This window comes from Mastigoproctus giganteus, chromosome 6 (genome assembly GCF_048544385.1).
Source record: "Mastigoproctus giganteus isolate SK-2022 chromosome 6, ASM4854438v1, whole genome shotgun sequence".
Classification (NCBI taxonomy): domain Eukaryota; kingdom Metazoa; phylum Arthropoda; class Arachnida; order Uropygi; family Thelyphonidae; genus Mastigoproctus; species Mastigoproctus giganteus.
In genome coordinates, this window is record NC_143580.1 from 229,604,787 (window position 1) to 229,620,024 (window position 15,238).

A 15,238-nucleotide genomic window follows, 5' to 3' on the forward strand; every position below is an offset into this window, starting at 1 on the left:
GGTGGGCTCTTACGCAAACCTGCCCTATTGGTGCTTGATCAGTTCAGGGCACACATAACAAAAAATACAAAGAAGATTGCTGCAGAGCAAAAAACAAAACTTGCCGTCATACCTGGAAGCTTGACATTCCAGCTCCAACCACCTGATGTCAGCATTAACAAACCCTTCAAAGCTACCATGAGAGAAGAATGGAACCAATGGATGAAGTCTTCTGGGGATAATTTGACACCAGCAGGAAGAGTGAAGAAACCAACTCCCCCCCCCCCCCCCATACTTCTCCTTCAACCCATGCGCAGTGCTAGGTGCTATAGGTTTTGATGCCTTTTGAGTTTGGGGTTTTCATAAAAAAAAAAAAAAAAAAACTACAGGAAAAGTTTGTACCTGGATGAGAAGATCCTGGGATAATATCAAGATTGAGATCATTGTCAATTCATTTAAGAAGTGTGGCATTTCAAATGCCATAGATGGAACTGAGGACGAGGCAATATATGAAGACAGTGATTCGTCATCAGACACAGATGAGGACAAGCTAATGGATGGGAGTTTTGACAGTGATGAGTTGTATGAATTTTATGATGAATAAAACTTGAGTTCAATAACTTTATGTAATACATTTTTTTTTCAAATTTCGGGCCCCAAAATTAAGGTGCATCTTATACATGGTGAAATACGGCATATTGTGTTTTTGTTTTAAATGAAAGCTTGATTATAGTGTTCCTTGTCTATGATTCATTCAGACAAAGTCTCTTGAAATGGCTTGACCCAGTTCATCAAAATGGCTTGACCCAGTTCATCAAATGGCATATGAATTGCTTTGGGAGCTTGTCCTTCATTCCAGTTCAGAATTTATATAGTGATGCTTCGAATCCTCATTCTTTTCACCAAGAAGTCCTGTTAAATTATACTGTAAAGATATAATAAAGATAAGAAATGTCCCAAGTTAAAAAGAGTATGTAAATTTAATTAATATTTTTAAAAACAAGTCCTCTATCTCAGCACAGGAGTAATACAGATTGCATTCTATATTCTACTTTGTTATAAAGGAAATGAGAATGGACCAGGAAGGCAGATGTTGACCAAACAGCAATAAAAGATTGCCAAAAATAAAAAAAAAAACCTACAGATGCAGAGAGCACAAGCAATATAAAATGCAGTGTCCAAAGATATGAGTATTTGACTGATTCTTTAAAATAGACACTGGGCAGGGCTTATTTGAATGATGATGACAATATCCAAATTAACTTCATTTAATTAATTTATTTCTATTATGAAATTTAAAATTTTCATGTTTCTCTGTTTCACAAAAAATTGTATTTGCTTATGCTTGCCAATGTGTCAGCTATATTTAACTTTGTACAACGTATTAATTTTTATAATTTTATCTAGAATTTTTTATTATTCTATGCTTTTAACTGTTTTATTACATATGCTCTTCTAACAATAATATATTTATTATAATATTATATTTTTACATTTTATACCTCTTTGACTTGCCGCATTATAGCCAATGCTGCTGATGCAACATAAAACTCCAAACAAACAAACAGCTTATGTATGATGAAAGGTATTATGTGGAGATAATGTTTTTCAAATAAATTAACTTTTTTTTTTTAACAGAGTTGATTATTGTTAATTCATCATCTGCTCAATTAGCTTGTTGCTTTTCATAATGACATTTTTATTTTCAAAACTAAGCATACCAGGTTATTTTGAATGTTTTTCTTTGTTTTGGAGGAAAAATTCACAAAGCATAAATGAACCCCAGGGGCTCACATCTGGTGAGTATGGGCTTGGCAGACTCAGGGTCCTGAGCTGGATATCATCATTCTTCTCTTTCTTGGTGATTCCTTTCTACTTCTCTCTCTCTCTCTCTCTCTCTCACGGTAACTCAGGAATCTTTTTTGTTTTAGCTGGTGCAGCATAAGCCTCAGGCTTCCTTGCACCATATGGCTAATAATAATAATAATAATAATAAGTCAATGTTGCATTCTACGTAGGTGCTTCAAAGACTACTGAAGCACATTTTTTGGGTGTGGCTGAAATTTTGAGAGGAAAGCAGCTGGTTCGTGTTGCACAACAATGACCCCTACCCATTTTGCATTTGTTGTGAAAGACATTTCTGATGAAACATGGCATTGTACAGATCAACCATCTACCCTACTCTCCTGGTCTAGCAAACTTTTCCCTCTTTCCCATGGTGAAAACTGTCCTCAAAGGAAATTGGAAAAGTATGCATAACATATCACAGGATGTTATGGCCTGATGGGGAAATTGTCACAGATAGTTCAACTGTGAGTTATGGCCTTTTTCCTTGTATTTGCTGTCGCATGTATGCCAAAATTTCTCTGGTTAATAGCAATTCTTTTCTGTGTCTGGATGTAGGATGTATGATGACCTTAAGTTTAGTGTACTGTTGGGTGAAACTGAGTCTTTGAGAGCAAGAATTGATACCTTGAGAAAAATTGAACTGGAAGCTCAACAAAGACAAAGTGTTTAATCCTAAGCCAAGCAACATGCTCTCCCAAGTCTGGCACCAGGACCAGATCTTTCAGTATGCAGTATCTAACCAGTGTAGAATGATCTAGTTTGACAGGAGATAATTTGATTGGGAAGATTAAACTGTAAAGGAAACAGAAATATATTCTGTAATAAAATCCCCCATTATAAGACTCTCTGATTTACTGGCCCACTCTATTTCCCTGTATAGTTTCTTATTATACTCATCAGAGTCATTAGGCCTATATCACACTCCTACTCTCAATTTTGATCTCCCAATGCTTATATCACACCAAACTGACTCGACACTGCACTGTCCAGCGATGTTGACTGGCTTCACTTCCTTGGATTTTATGTGTTTCTTAACTAATAGCATAACCCCCTCCTCCCTTCCTATCCTGTCTATTCTTTCATTAGACGTTGTACTCCCCAAATTCCAGTTCTGCATTCCTTATATCTGCGTGACACCACGGAAATCCCAACAATATCTGCCTTTGATGTTTTTAAGCAATACCTCAAATTCATCAAATTTATTTACTAAACTCCTAGCATTGGTGTACACGCAAGTATACATGCACCTGTTTCTATTCTTAGCTACCCTAACACAACCCATGTGTTTACTTAATGATGTGTACCGCAATGACTCCCAGCAGTCTCTGAAATATTCTGCATCTTGTTTTTCAGGCTTTTGCTCATTCCAATAGAAGCAGTGCAAGAATCTCTTTCCACCTCTGCCAGTGGCTACTGTTAATCTATTAATCTTTGTCTCCCCCCAAGCTAGCAGTTTTCAACGCACCTAACACTGCCTCGATAACATCAGCAAATATTCTTGCACCCTTTCTATTTAAGTGTATCCCATCCCTGTAGAAGCAGTCTCTCCTGTTAACAAGTACAGTCCAGGCTGAAAAAAATTCTACCCCTTGAGCCTTGCACAATCTTTCCAGGGGCGAATTGATCGAAAAGGCTCTCATCATATACTCCCTCCTATCATGTCTGGGCCGAATTGCTAATGATATTGCGAATTGATAATGTATTATCAGTGGGTTAAAGACTTTGAGATGACTTTGATCTGAAAAAAAGAAATTTAAGTCTTTAAAGACTTTGAAATAGAGAAAACTAGTAATGTTTTCTAAGCTTTGCTTTGTTATTAATTTTTAGATATATTGATGAAGTTCTTTATTCAGGTGAGCTTCCTTTTATTAATGTCAGCAATATTAACTTCTGATATTTGCGCAAGGAATTGCTGATATTAATATCTAATATTAACTGTTGATTAATTAATACAAGAAACCATTTGGCTGAAAAAAGACTTCACTAGTATATCTAAAAATAAAATGAATTAAAACAATAACTACAAGGCTTTCTGGTCCATAAAGACATAAAAAACAACATTTTGGAATTCAAAAGTACATCACCAAGGGTGTCAAGACTACTACTCAGGATTTCTAATAGGTACGAGCTAAAGGTTATAATGATTTATGCACCAACATCGAGCCGTAATGATGAAGAGGTTGAAGAAATGTACACCAAAATTGATAGTCTTCTAGATCTTAAAACCCATTACACTATCTTTATGGGGGACATCAATGCTAAGGTTGGAAAGAGATAAAACAGTGCAGAAAGGGGGAACTATAGGAAATTTTGGAATTGGTGAAAGACTTGTGGAATTTGAAGAATCTCGAGGAATGTCAGTAATGAACACTTTTTTTGAGAAAAGAGTGAACAGAAAATGGACATGGAAGAGCCCAAATGGATTAGAAACTAATTAAATCGACTTCATCCTCACTAACAGAAGATATATCGTGAATGATGTTACTGTCCTGAACAAGGTAAATGTTGGAAGTGATCACACAATGGTTAGATGCACACTTGATATATATGTAAGAAAAGAAAGGAAAAAACTGACTCGAGTAAATAATACAAAGGTCTTTGAGATAACAGAAGAGGAGAAAAAGCAGTATGTACTGGAACTTAAGAACAAGTTTGAGTTTCTGCAGACTGTTCAGGACCAAGATATCGACGAGGAATATTACAACTTTCTGAAAGTGATAAAGCCCAAGAAACCTATAGGGAAAAAGAAATCCAAAGAATAAAAATTAGTCAAGAAACATTTGTCTTGAAGAACCAAAGATGACAAATGAAGAGCAAGAAAAACACTGACAAGGAGAAAATTGAGTATACTGAGTTATGCAAAGCCATCAGAAAGAGACTCAGAGAGGACATAAGAAAATTTAACACAAGAAAAGTAGAACAAGCATTAAGGGAAAACAAAGGATTTAAATCAGCAGCTATGAGCAGTATACAGAAAGACAAATGATACTGAAACTGAAGAATAGTGATGGTGTACTTATAAATAGCAGAGAAGGCATAATTCAAATAGCAGAAGACTACTATAGAGAATTATACAAGGAGCGAGGGAATGATGCCAGCAGTGGGGAAGATGGATCGCAAATTAGTAATACATACAACATACCCAATATCCTTCCTGATGAGGTAGAACATGGATTATAGAAAATGAATAATCAGAAAGCCCCGGGGGAAAATGAAGTTATTATAGAGTTGTTAATATTGAGAGGAAGGGACATGACACAAACACTGGCAAAACTCTTCACAAAATGCATTAGAAAAGGTGTGACGCCTAAGGAGTGGAATAATGTAATCATAGTTTTGCTACATAAGAAAGGAGATAAATCAGAATTGGAAATTATAGACCAATTAGCTTGTTATCCCACATCTACAAGTTGTTCACAAGGGTCATTACTAACAGATTAGAAAGAATACTTGATGAGAATCAACAGAAAGAGCAAGCTGGCTTTAGGACAGGATTTTCATCTGTAGATCACCTTCACGTAATTTCACAGCTAATGGAGAAAGCAAATGAATATAAAACACCATTATGACTGGCATTTATGGATTATGAAAAGGCATTTGACTCCATACAGCATAAGGCAATGTTTCAGGCACTGGAAAGACAAGGCATAGATGCCCCATATATTGTGATTTTGAAGAAATATATGAGAATGCTACCTCCTTTATTAGACTAGACAAAGACAGTAATAAATTTAAAATTATGAGAGGAATTCGACAAGGAGACACAATATCTCCGAAGTTGTTTACTGATGCCCTTGAGGAAGCTTTCAGGAGATTAGACTGGTTGCAGAAAGGAGTCAATGTGAATGGAGGGTACCTAAACCATTTACGATTTGCAGATGACATTGTGGTCATATGCCATGACCCCAAAGAATTAGAGGAAAATCTTAATCAGTTATGCAGAGTTTGTAAGGATTTTGGACTAAAGATGAATATGGCTAAAACAAAAGTAATGATGAACAAGTATGCCATAGAAAGGGATATAATGATTGAAGGAACAGTAATTGACAAGGTGGAGTCATATACTTATCTGGGACAAGTCATTAGCTGTAATAATGATAAATGGCTGGAAGTAAAGAGAATAAATTTTGGATGGATAGCATTCAGGAAATATAGTCATATACTGAGGAGTAATATCCCAATTTGTCTGAAGCGTAAAATAATGAACCAATGTATACTCCCCACCATGACTTATGGAAGTGAAACTTGGGCACTCACCAAAAGAATGGAAGAGAAGCTGAGAACTACACAGCGAAGAATGGAATGAATTACATTGGGAATCAGACCATTAGATAAGAAGAGAGAGACCTACCCCAAGGGGCTCACATTTGGTGAGTATGGGCTTGGCACACCAAGGGTCCTGAGCTGGATATCATCATTCTTCTCTTTATTGGTGATTCCCTTCTACTTTTCTCTTTCTCTCTCTCTCTCAGGGTAATTCAAAATGTTTTTTTTTTTTTTTTTTGGCCAGTGCAGCATAAGCCGCAGGCTTCCTTGCACCACATGGGTAATAATAATAATAATAATAATAATAATAATAAAAAACATGGATTAGGCAGCAAACTCAAGTAAAGGACATTCTTATCAAAACTAAAGAATTAAAATGGTCGTGAGCAGGACACATAGCTCGAAGACATGATGACAGATGGACTAAGAAAATACCAGAATGGTACCCAAGAGGAGCTAGAAGAAAACCTGGAAGATAACAGCGGAGAGGGACAGATGAAATTCATGAGTTTGTGGGTAGTAAATGGATGGCCATTGCACAAAACAGAAGGAAATGGAAAGTTGTTGGAGAGGCCTTCATCCTGCAGTGGATTGAAAAGGCTGATGATGATGAATTAATACAAGGAAGCTTTTGGCTGAAAAATGACTTCACTAGTATATCTAAAAGTAAAATGAATTAAAACAATAATTACAAGGAATATGTGAACAAATGCAAAATATCCTAAATTTATGGATGTATGAGAGCCTCAGCACTTCAGTTTCAACAAGTGAAAAAAACGTTGAGGCAGTTTAGATATATATATACAGTCAGTCCTCGTATAACACGTGTTTACACTACAAGAATTCGATCATACACGATTTATAAATAGGGGAACGATATCTTATATAACACAAACCGAATTCACTTATGCATGATTCGCCTTTGTGTTTACAAGAAATGGCAGTCGAATGCAGAATCACCCCAACCGAACGCACGATAGGAATGAAGAGAAGATTCTGAAAATGTATTTATGTTTTTTATATCAGTGAAGGGAAACACATTTCACCATAATAACGTAAAAACCAACACAATTCCAGCTATCTGTATAATCGCAAATGCAATTAGATCGAGTTTACTATCAGTTTATAACAGATTCCACTAGCAGAAACGCAACTGGAAATTGTTTTTATTGTTTTATGGTAGTAATCCCTAGAAATGTGCTTTAGTAAAATGTGAGATGTTAATAGTGTATCTGTGCCTTTACGGTGTTGTTTATTCAGTTGCTTCACACGCACAGCTTTGTTTAGGTGTATCAAGCGTGCCTCCTCATTTTGTAATTGTGCTTTATTCCCTAAAAATGAGTAAAATACTTAAAAGGTGTGAAAAGGAAGCGTCCTGGTGAAGATACTGCAGATTAAGAGAGAAAAAGAAAAACAATATCAATAAACAGAGGCAGACTGGGTCAAAAATTCTTACCCAGGAAAATTTATAGTGGCCTCATACTATGGTTTATGGCTAAAATCCCACCGGCCTCCCAGGTTTCCCCGGTAAGGCTTATGGCCAGTCCGCCTCTGTCGATAGAGAAAAAATATGAAATTGTGAAACGCTTTGAGTGAAATGAAAGACCATGTGATATTGCACATGCTACAGACCTAAATGAGGCAATGCCGAGAATTACAAAGAATGCAGAGAAAATAAAAATAACTTTCATAGCAGGAACAACACAAGGTGTAATTAAAATCCATTAGATTAAGACACAAAGAATTGGAAGAGTTGGAACGGCTGTCATCTGTTTGGATAGAAAATCAAACAAAAAACAAGTTTGCTTATGATAGAAGCAAAAGCATTAACAATATTTTATTATGTAATAGTCGTAATAAAATACTTACGTATTTTATTATGATTTTTTATGGTGTTTGGTAATGTTTTGGTTACAAATGTGTGTTCAATCTTGGGTGGTTGGCATTTAACCCTATTTTTCCCACAGGGCCTGTTGTTTATATTGCACGATTTTGCATTGCATGAGGGTTTCTAAGAACACAACTATCGTGCTATACGAGGACTGACTGTATAAGAAAAACATTTAAATGTAATTATTATGAGAGAAAGAAAAATATTTTTGGTGCAATTTCACATTATGAATTGAAAATAAAGTTATCTACAAATGTACCTCAAAAATGGCATCTTCACAAAAGTTTACAAAAGCTTCTAATTTGCCTTTTTCGCCTCCTTCTGTGACTATGCTATAGAAGAAAGCCCTCTTAGATTCCTGAAAACAAACAAAAGAATCTCTTTAATTTTAGGAATTAAATTGACATTGAACAAGGATATTTTGAGAAAAAATTGTTTACACTTAACCTTTAATCCACCAGTGATAGCATGGATGAATTTTCTATAAAAATATAGAAAATGTTAAAAATATATTTCATATATAAAAAAAAAATAATTAATGCTGCTATAATCTTCAATGATAGGTAAATGACAGGTCAGTGCCAAAATACCACACCTGATCTGATGATCAGATGTGGTTTTTAGGTGTGCTCTCCATACATGGACATAGTAAATGGGAGCAATAAACTGCATTTAAGTTCATCAACTGTAGATAAAACCATGGTCAAAATGCCCTTATGCTTTATGCCTTCCATATGCTCACCACTATGCTATGCCTCCCGCTGATGCTCATCACTTCCTATAGTAGTGGGGATTGCTATCTGGTGATCAGATTCACTTTTAAGAAATGGGAATAGTATTCAGAGAATGTTTCAAAGGCAAAAGTTTTTCCAGAACTCTTTATATCAGTCAGATAATTGCAAAATCTATGAACAGTATACCTTTCACTTAATTAAAAGTCTGATAAATAATTTTAACTTCCATCTTGCCAACTGAACATATTTCTATTTTCTTTTGCCAGACTAAAGTTTTTTAAAAAAGCAAGCTTACCCATTGCACTATATCAACAACTATGTATATTTCTGATTTTTTCAAAGTTCAGTAAAAAGTTACTGATTCAATTGGTGGATCATTTTTGCAGTCTTTCTTGTGAAACAAAACTCCCTAAAAAAGTGAATATTTTTGGCAGCTTTGGCAAAATTTTTATAATACAGGCCTAGGATCATTCATCTTTCTTGAAAAATTTGTACAAGTGTTTTTTATCTTTTTATCCGGGGTAAACAGAAGGGTTTTTGCTTTTGTAAAGGCGACTGCGATGGTCTGAGACAGTATTTAAATTCTATACAGTGGGACCAACTGATGATGTTACCAACAGCAAATTCAAAATGGGAAGCATTCAAAGAACTTATCTTGGAAGCTACTAGGCTTTACATACCAACTAAGAAATATTGTTCAAGGTTTAGGCCTAAATGGATGTCAGATGAACTAATGAGACATATAGCAGAGAAGAAAAATGCATGGGATACATATAAGCTGGTCTGTAACCAAGTCACAAAGGAGATTAGGAAGGCAAAGGCAGATTATGAGAAATCCTTGGCAAAGGATGCAAAGAAAAACAGAAAAGAGTTCTTTATCTATGTAAACTCTAGAAGGAAAGGGATGAATCAGATTGGTCCACTGGATATTGATGGTTCAATAGTTGAGGATATTGCTCAGGTGGCTAACAAACTAAATGAGTATTTTGCATCTAAATTCACACATGAGGAGTTATTCAGGAAGGGGAATGCCAGAGGTGAAGTAAACTCTGGCAGTGAGCAAGATGATTTTCTAATAACTGAGAGGAAAGTGGAGGAGAAATTGTTGAGGATAAACATAAAAAAGGCACCTGGGGTGAATGGGATCTATCCAGTTATATTAAAGGAGGCAGAAAAGGAAGTAAGAAACCTTTAGATATAATTATGAGCTTCTTTGGACTCAGGGGAGATACCCACAGACTAGAGATGTGCAAATGTGACCCCAATTCACAAAGGAGGATCAAAGGCTAACACAAGTGATTATAGACCTGTGAGTTTAACTTCTGTTCCAGGAAAATTAATGAAGGCACTGGTTAAAGAAGCACTGCAGGATCATCTAGACAAGACTTCAGTTATAGCCCGGACACAGCATGGTTTTGTTAAGGGAAAGTCTTGCCTGACCAATTTGATTGGATACTATGATGCAGTCACAAAAGAACTGGATGCAGGGAATAACTTTGATATTATATATTTGGATCTTAGAAAGGCTTTTGATACTGTTGCACATGGGAGACTGCTGCACAAATTGGAGCAGTGTGGCATTGGAAGCAAATTGCTGCTATGGATAAAGGGATGGTTGAGGGGGAGAAGACAGAGAGTGGTAATCAATGAACACTGCACGTCGTGGACTAATGTTATTAGTGGAGTCCCTCAGGGTTCAGTGTTGGGTCCATTGTTGTTTTCTGTATTTATAAATGATATTGATGATGGTATATCAAGCTTAATGTCCAAGTTTGCAGACGATACAAAGGTTGGCAGGGTTGTTAAGGACACTACTGACGCTATGCTGCTGCAACAGGATCTGGAAAGGTTGAGCAGATGGGCTGAGAGGTCGCAAATGAAGTTTAACATTGACAAATGTAAAGTACTACATATGGGAAACAGTAACCCCAGAGCAACGTGTCAACTCTGTGGTACTACACTGACAGTGGTGGAGAATGAAAAGGACCTGGGGGTAATTGTGCAGGCAGATATAAAGTTCTCTGAGCAGTGCAGACGGGCTGCAAGAGTAGCTCATGGTTTCTTGTCAATGATATACAGGAATTTTTCTAGCAGGGATAAGGAGGTGATTATTCCCTTGTATAAGGCAATGGTCACGCCACACCTTGAGTACTGTATACAGGTCTGGAGGCCTCATTTCAAGAAGGATATAGAGATGCTGGAACGAGTACAGAGAAGGGCAACAAGATTAGTGAATGGAACAAAGGGTTGCTCTTACAAAGAAAGGCTTAAGTTTTGAAAATTACAGTGTCTGGTGACTAGGCACCAGCGAGGTGATCTGATAGAGGTGTATAAAGCCTTGAATGGTTTGAGCATGCTCAATGCTGAGGGTAATTTTCCTCTTGCTCAGAATAATCACCTGAGAGGGCATAAATTCAAATTGAGGAAAGACAGATGTAGGAAAGATGTGAGGAAATTTGCCTTTAGCCAGCGGGTGGTTGGTTGGTGGAACAGACTTCCATCCCTTGTCGTGGAAGTTGATAGCCTAAATAAGTTTAAGGCTGAGCTGGACAGGTATTTCGAATGAACGGAGGGGTGAAATAGTTTTTTTTTTTTTTTTTGCCTGATGCTGCACAAACTTGCTTTCTTGCATCATATGCCTCTACTAATGCTAATGCTATCCAACCTATACCAAGCTCAATTCAGAAATTTCATGAAGAGCATTCAGGGCATAAAGTTAGTTCATTACACATCAATTATAGATCCAATAAAAATTCTGTTTGTAATTTTTTCTGTAATGCAGAAGTATGAGCATTTCTCATGTTTACTCCCCAATTGAATCATTATTTACTTCTTCAAAATGTTGCACTTAGGGTTTATAAATTTCCCAAACAACTGAAATTTCTAGAAAGCAGATGCCACTCACTGTGGACTGAAAATTTGGTAAATTTTTCCAAAGTCAATCTCCAGAAAGTTTGCATACACTTTCAGTTATTTCCTATTTTAAAGTGACATATGATACAGGACATATAGTTAGTATAGTATTCATATTGGTATTAGATATATATGGTGAAAGGAAGTTCTAGACTTTTGTGGCATTGTTCAAAAAAAAAAAAATAATAATAATAATAAATAAATAAATAAAATAAAATAAATAATAATAAGCCATCTATTTAACACCATCCTTGTATAGGCATCTATCCAGCTGAGCTTTGAATTTCCCCAAGCTGTCAGCTTCAATCACCTATGGAGGCAACTTATTTAAGTAATTAACCACTTGCTAGCTAAAAGGAAACTTCTTGCAATACAGTATAACCCTCCTCCAGCATAATTTGAATTTATGGCCACTTATGGAATCATTTATGAGAGTGAAAATCTCACATTTCAGAGCTTTGTACAACTCAATCAAATCTTCTTTAAGATGTCTAGTTTCCAAGCTCTGCATCCACTTATTTGAAGCTGTCTTTCCTCATATGGAGGCCCTTTTGCTAATCTCACCAAGTGCATTGCCCATTTTTGGACCCTTTCAAGTGTGACCTTACAATTGCTTTATACAGTGGTATTATACCTCCCTCTACAAGCAAATGTTTGATAAATCATTGTTAGGACACTATTAGCATTCAGAGAACTTCATATCAAACCATATTGTAACTCCAAAATCTCTTTCTTTCTCTACTGATTTTAGTTCAATACATGAAGTGTGTAAGTTATTTTGGGGCTGCTATTACCCAAATGTAATACATTGCATTTTGCTGCATTAAAAAATAGCTGCCACTTTCTGACCAACTCTGAAGTCTAAGTCATCCCGAAGAAGTTGTGCTTGGCACTGATCATTAACTACCCTACCAATCATAATATCATCTGCAAGTTCTGACATAAAGTCTTCTGTCCCTTTATTGACGTAATTTAAGAAAATCAAAAACAAGAGTGGTCCCAGCATTGATCCTTGGGGAACTCCACTCCTTATGTTAGCCTAATCTCAAGAATAACCATTAACTGCAACCCTCCCTCCTGTGCTGAAGCCAATGTGAAATCCATCAAAGGAGACCTCCTGTGCTGAAGTCATTCTGCAATCCATCAAAAGAGATTTCCTGTGATTTCAACATGTTCCAGCTTATACTGTAACCTTTCATGTGGGACTGAGTCAAAAGCTTTGCTGAAATTTAAGTAAAAATTGTTGAAATTATTTCCTATGTCCAGCTCATGAGTGACGCTATCAAAAATAGCTAACTAGGTTAGTTAAACATGATTTTCCCTTTAAAATCTCCATTTCTGTCTAAATGATTCTGTAATACACTATTTTTATTGCTTCATGATTTTCCCAACCACTGCAACTATCAACAAGTCAGACTGACTGGTTGGTAGTTATCCACTTCATTCTTGGAACCACTTTTATGTATTGGTGATACATTAACACTTCTCCAATCTAAGGAGAAGTGCTAATGTATCACTCAGTCTTGTGACAGCCTCATAATTAATCTCAATGGTTCAATACACTCTCTTGTTGCTTCCCTCAAAATGAGTGAGTCAAGCGAGTAACATTATTTCATTTGAGCATTATGTGTACAGGCATCTTTTTTTTTTCTCTTTTTTGTGAAAAAATGAAAGTATTCATCTTTTTTGCAAGAAAATGAAGTAGTCATCTTTTTTTGCAAGAAAATGAATACTTTTTAGAAGAATTAGTACACAGAATAAATATTTCCATGGAAAATAAGCAATTAAAAAAAAAATTGGACTCCAATTCCAGAACATCATCTTTAACTTTACACAGATTAAAGGAATGTCATTCTGAGTACACTAATCTCTTGATTTACAAACAAGAATTTTTGACACTATAAATTTGATTTATGAATTCAAAGCTTGACCTTGCAAGCTTTTACTCAACTTAGTAATCCAAAAGACATGCTGCTTTGAAAGTAAAATGAATGAAGGTGGGACTTTTTCACAAAAATTACTTTCTCAGTATTCATATATTTAACATATACTGCACATGATATACAATATAATACAGAAGAGCACAATTATTTATTTTTTATTATTTTTTTAAATTGGTGTTGATAATATGGTATTTTCTTATTAATCTACGAATATTGATGTTATAGTATTAAAGTGCAGAACATCATTATCACAAACAAGAAATTTCAGAAAAAAATATATAAAATAAACAAACAAATCACAACCAAGAAATTTCAAAAAACAAATTTAAAATAAATAATCAATGAATAAACTGTTTTTTTATTTACTCTTCTCTGGCAATGAATAAAAAACAATAAGAAACTTTATTCACTGCTCTGGTAATTCTGGGGACAGACCACTGCTGTATTTTGGAATGACAGCTTATTGATAGTTGTGTGTCACCTTTTCAATCATTGCATAACATAATATAGCTAATATATAGTACTGCATTTTGTTTTATGGTGGTACATGTACTGTATGATGTGTTAACTTAGTATTGGTATTACAACAAAAACCCAACAACAAATACTACAAGTGGAAGAATTTTATTCAAATCTTTATAAGGATAAAGGACAACAACTGGATCCAACACCACATGCAGAAGCTGTATCAGAAATTTTGGTAGAAGTAGTAGAAGATGGTATAAAATCAATGAAAAATGGAAAAAGCAGCAAGACCAGATAAAGTCACTGTTGAAATGTTGAAAGCTGGAGGCCAGCCAGTATGTATAGTTTGGCTCTAGCCAAACTATTTTCAAAATGCCTTCTATGTAACAAAGTACTTCTAGCATGGAAAAATGCAGAAGCCATCCCAACGCACAAAAAAGGAGACAAGGCAGATTTAAAAACTAATGACTAATAAGCTTATTGCCAGTTGTCTATAAGGTTTTCACAAAGATATTTTCAAGAAGAACAGGCACAGCCCAAAGAACAAGCAGGTTTCAGAAGTGACTTCAGTACAATGGATCACATTCAAACATGGCAGCAAGTTATAGAACAGCAACAACCTTCCATTATGTATAGCCCTCATCGACTATGAAGAAGCATTCAACTCAGTCACAAAACAAGCAATAATCAACACCATAACCAACCAAGGTTTCGACAGAGCTTATGTCCATGTTTTCTAATCAATATATGAAAAAGTGACTGCATCAATATGGGCCAATAACAATAAAGTTCAGCTCAACATAGAGAAAAATGTCCAACAAGGAGACACAATCTCCCCAAAACTATTTTCTGCCTGTTTAGAAGAAATTTTTTGCAAGCCAAATTGGAATAATAAAGGTCTAAAGATAAATGGAGCTTACCTGAATCACTTGCTTTTTGCAGAAGTATTATCATTCTCTTTGCCAATGATCTAGAAGAATTGCAGCAAAACATTGAAGAACTGTAGCATGAAAGCAAAAAGTTTGGTTTAAAGATGAATACCAAGAAAATACAGGTTATGTTCAACAAATTTACCAGACCAAAGGAAATCAGGGCAGATGGACAAGAAATGGAAAGGTATGTTTACCTTGGAGAAGAAATTTCAACAGATGGAAACATCATGATGGAAATTGAACAGTTATAAAAGTGTCTTCAAGACA

The 15,238-nt window shown here is 35.5% G+C and overlaps 1 protein-coding gene across 1 annotated transcript in view; it reads right to left on the bottom strand.

Moving 5' to 3' along the window:
• Positions 1 to 15,238, bottom strand: part of RyR (Ryanodine receptor) — an 841,404-nt gene that overhangs the window by 127,994 nt on the left and 698,172 nt on the right. The window contains exon 85 of the mRNA XM_090376454.1: positions 8,244 to 8,342. Within this exon, the coding sequence (XP_090232580.1) occupies positions 8,244 to 8,342 (99 nt within the window). The remainder of the gene's footprint in view (positions 1 to 8,243; positions 8,343 to 15,238) is intronic.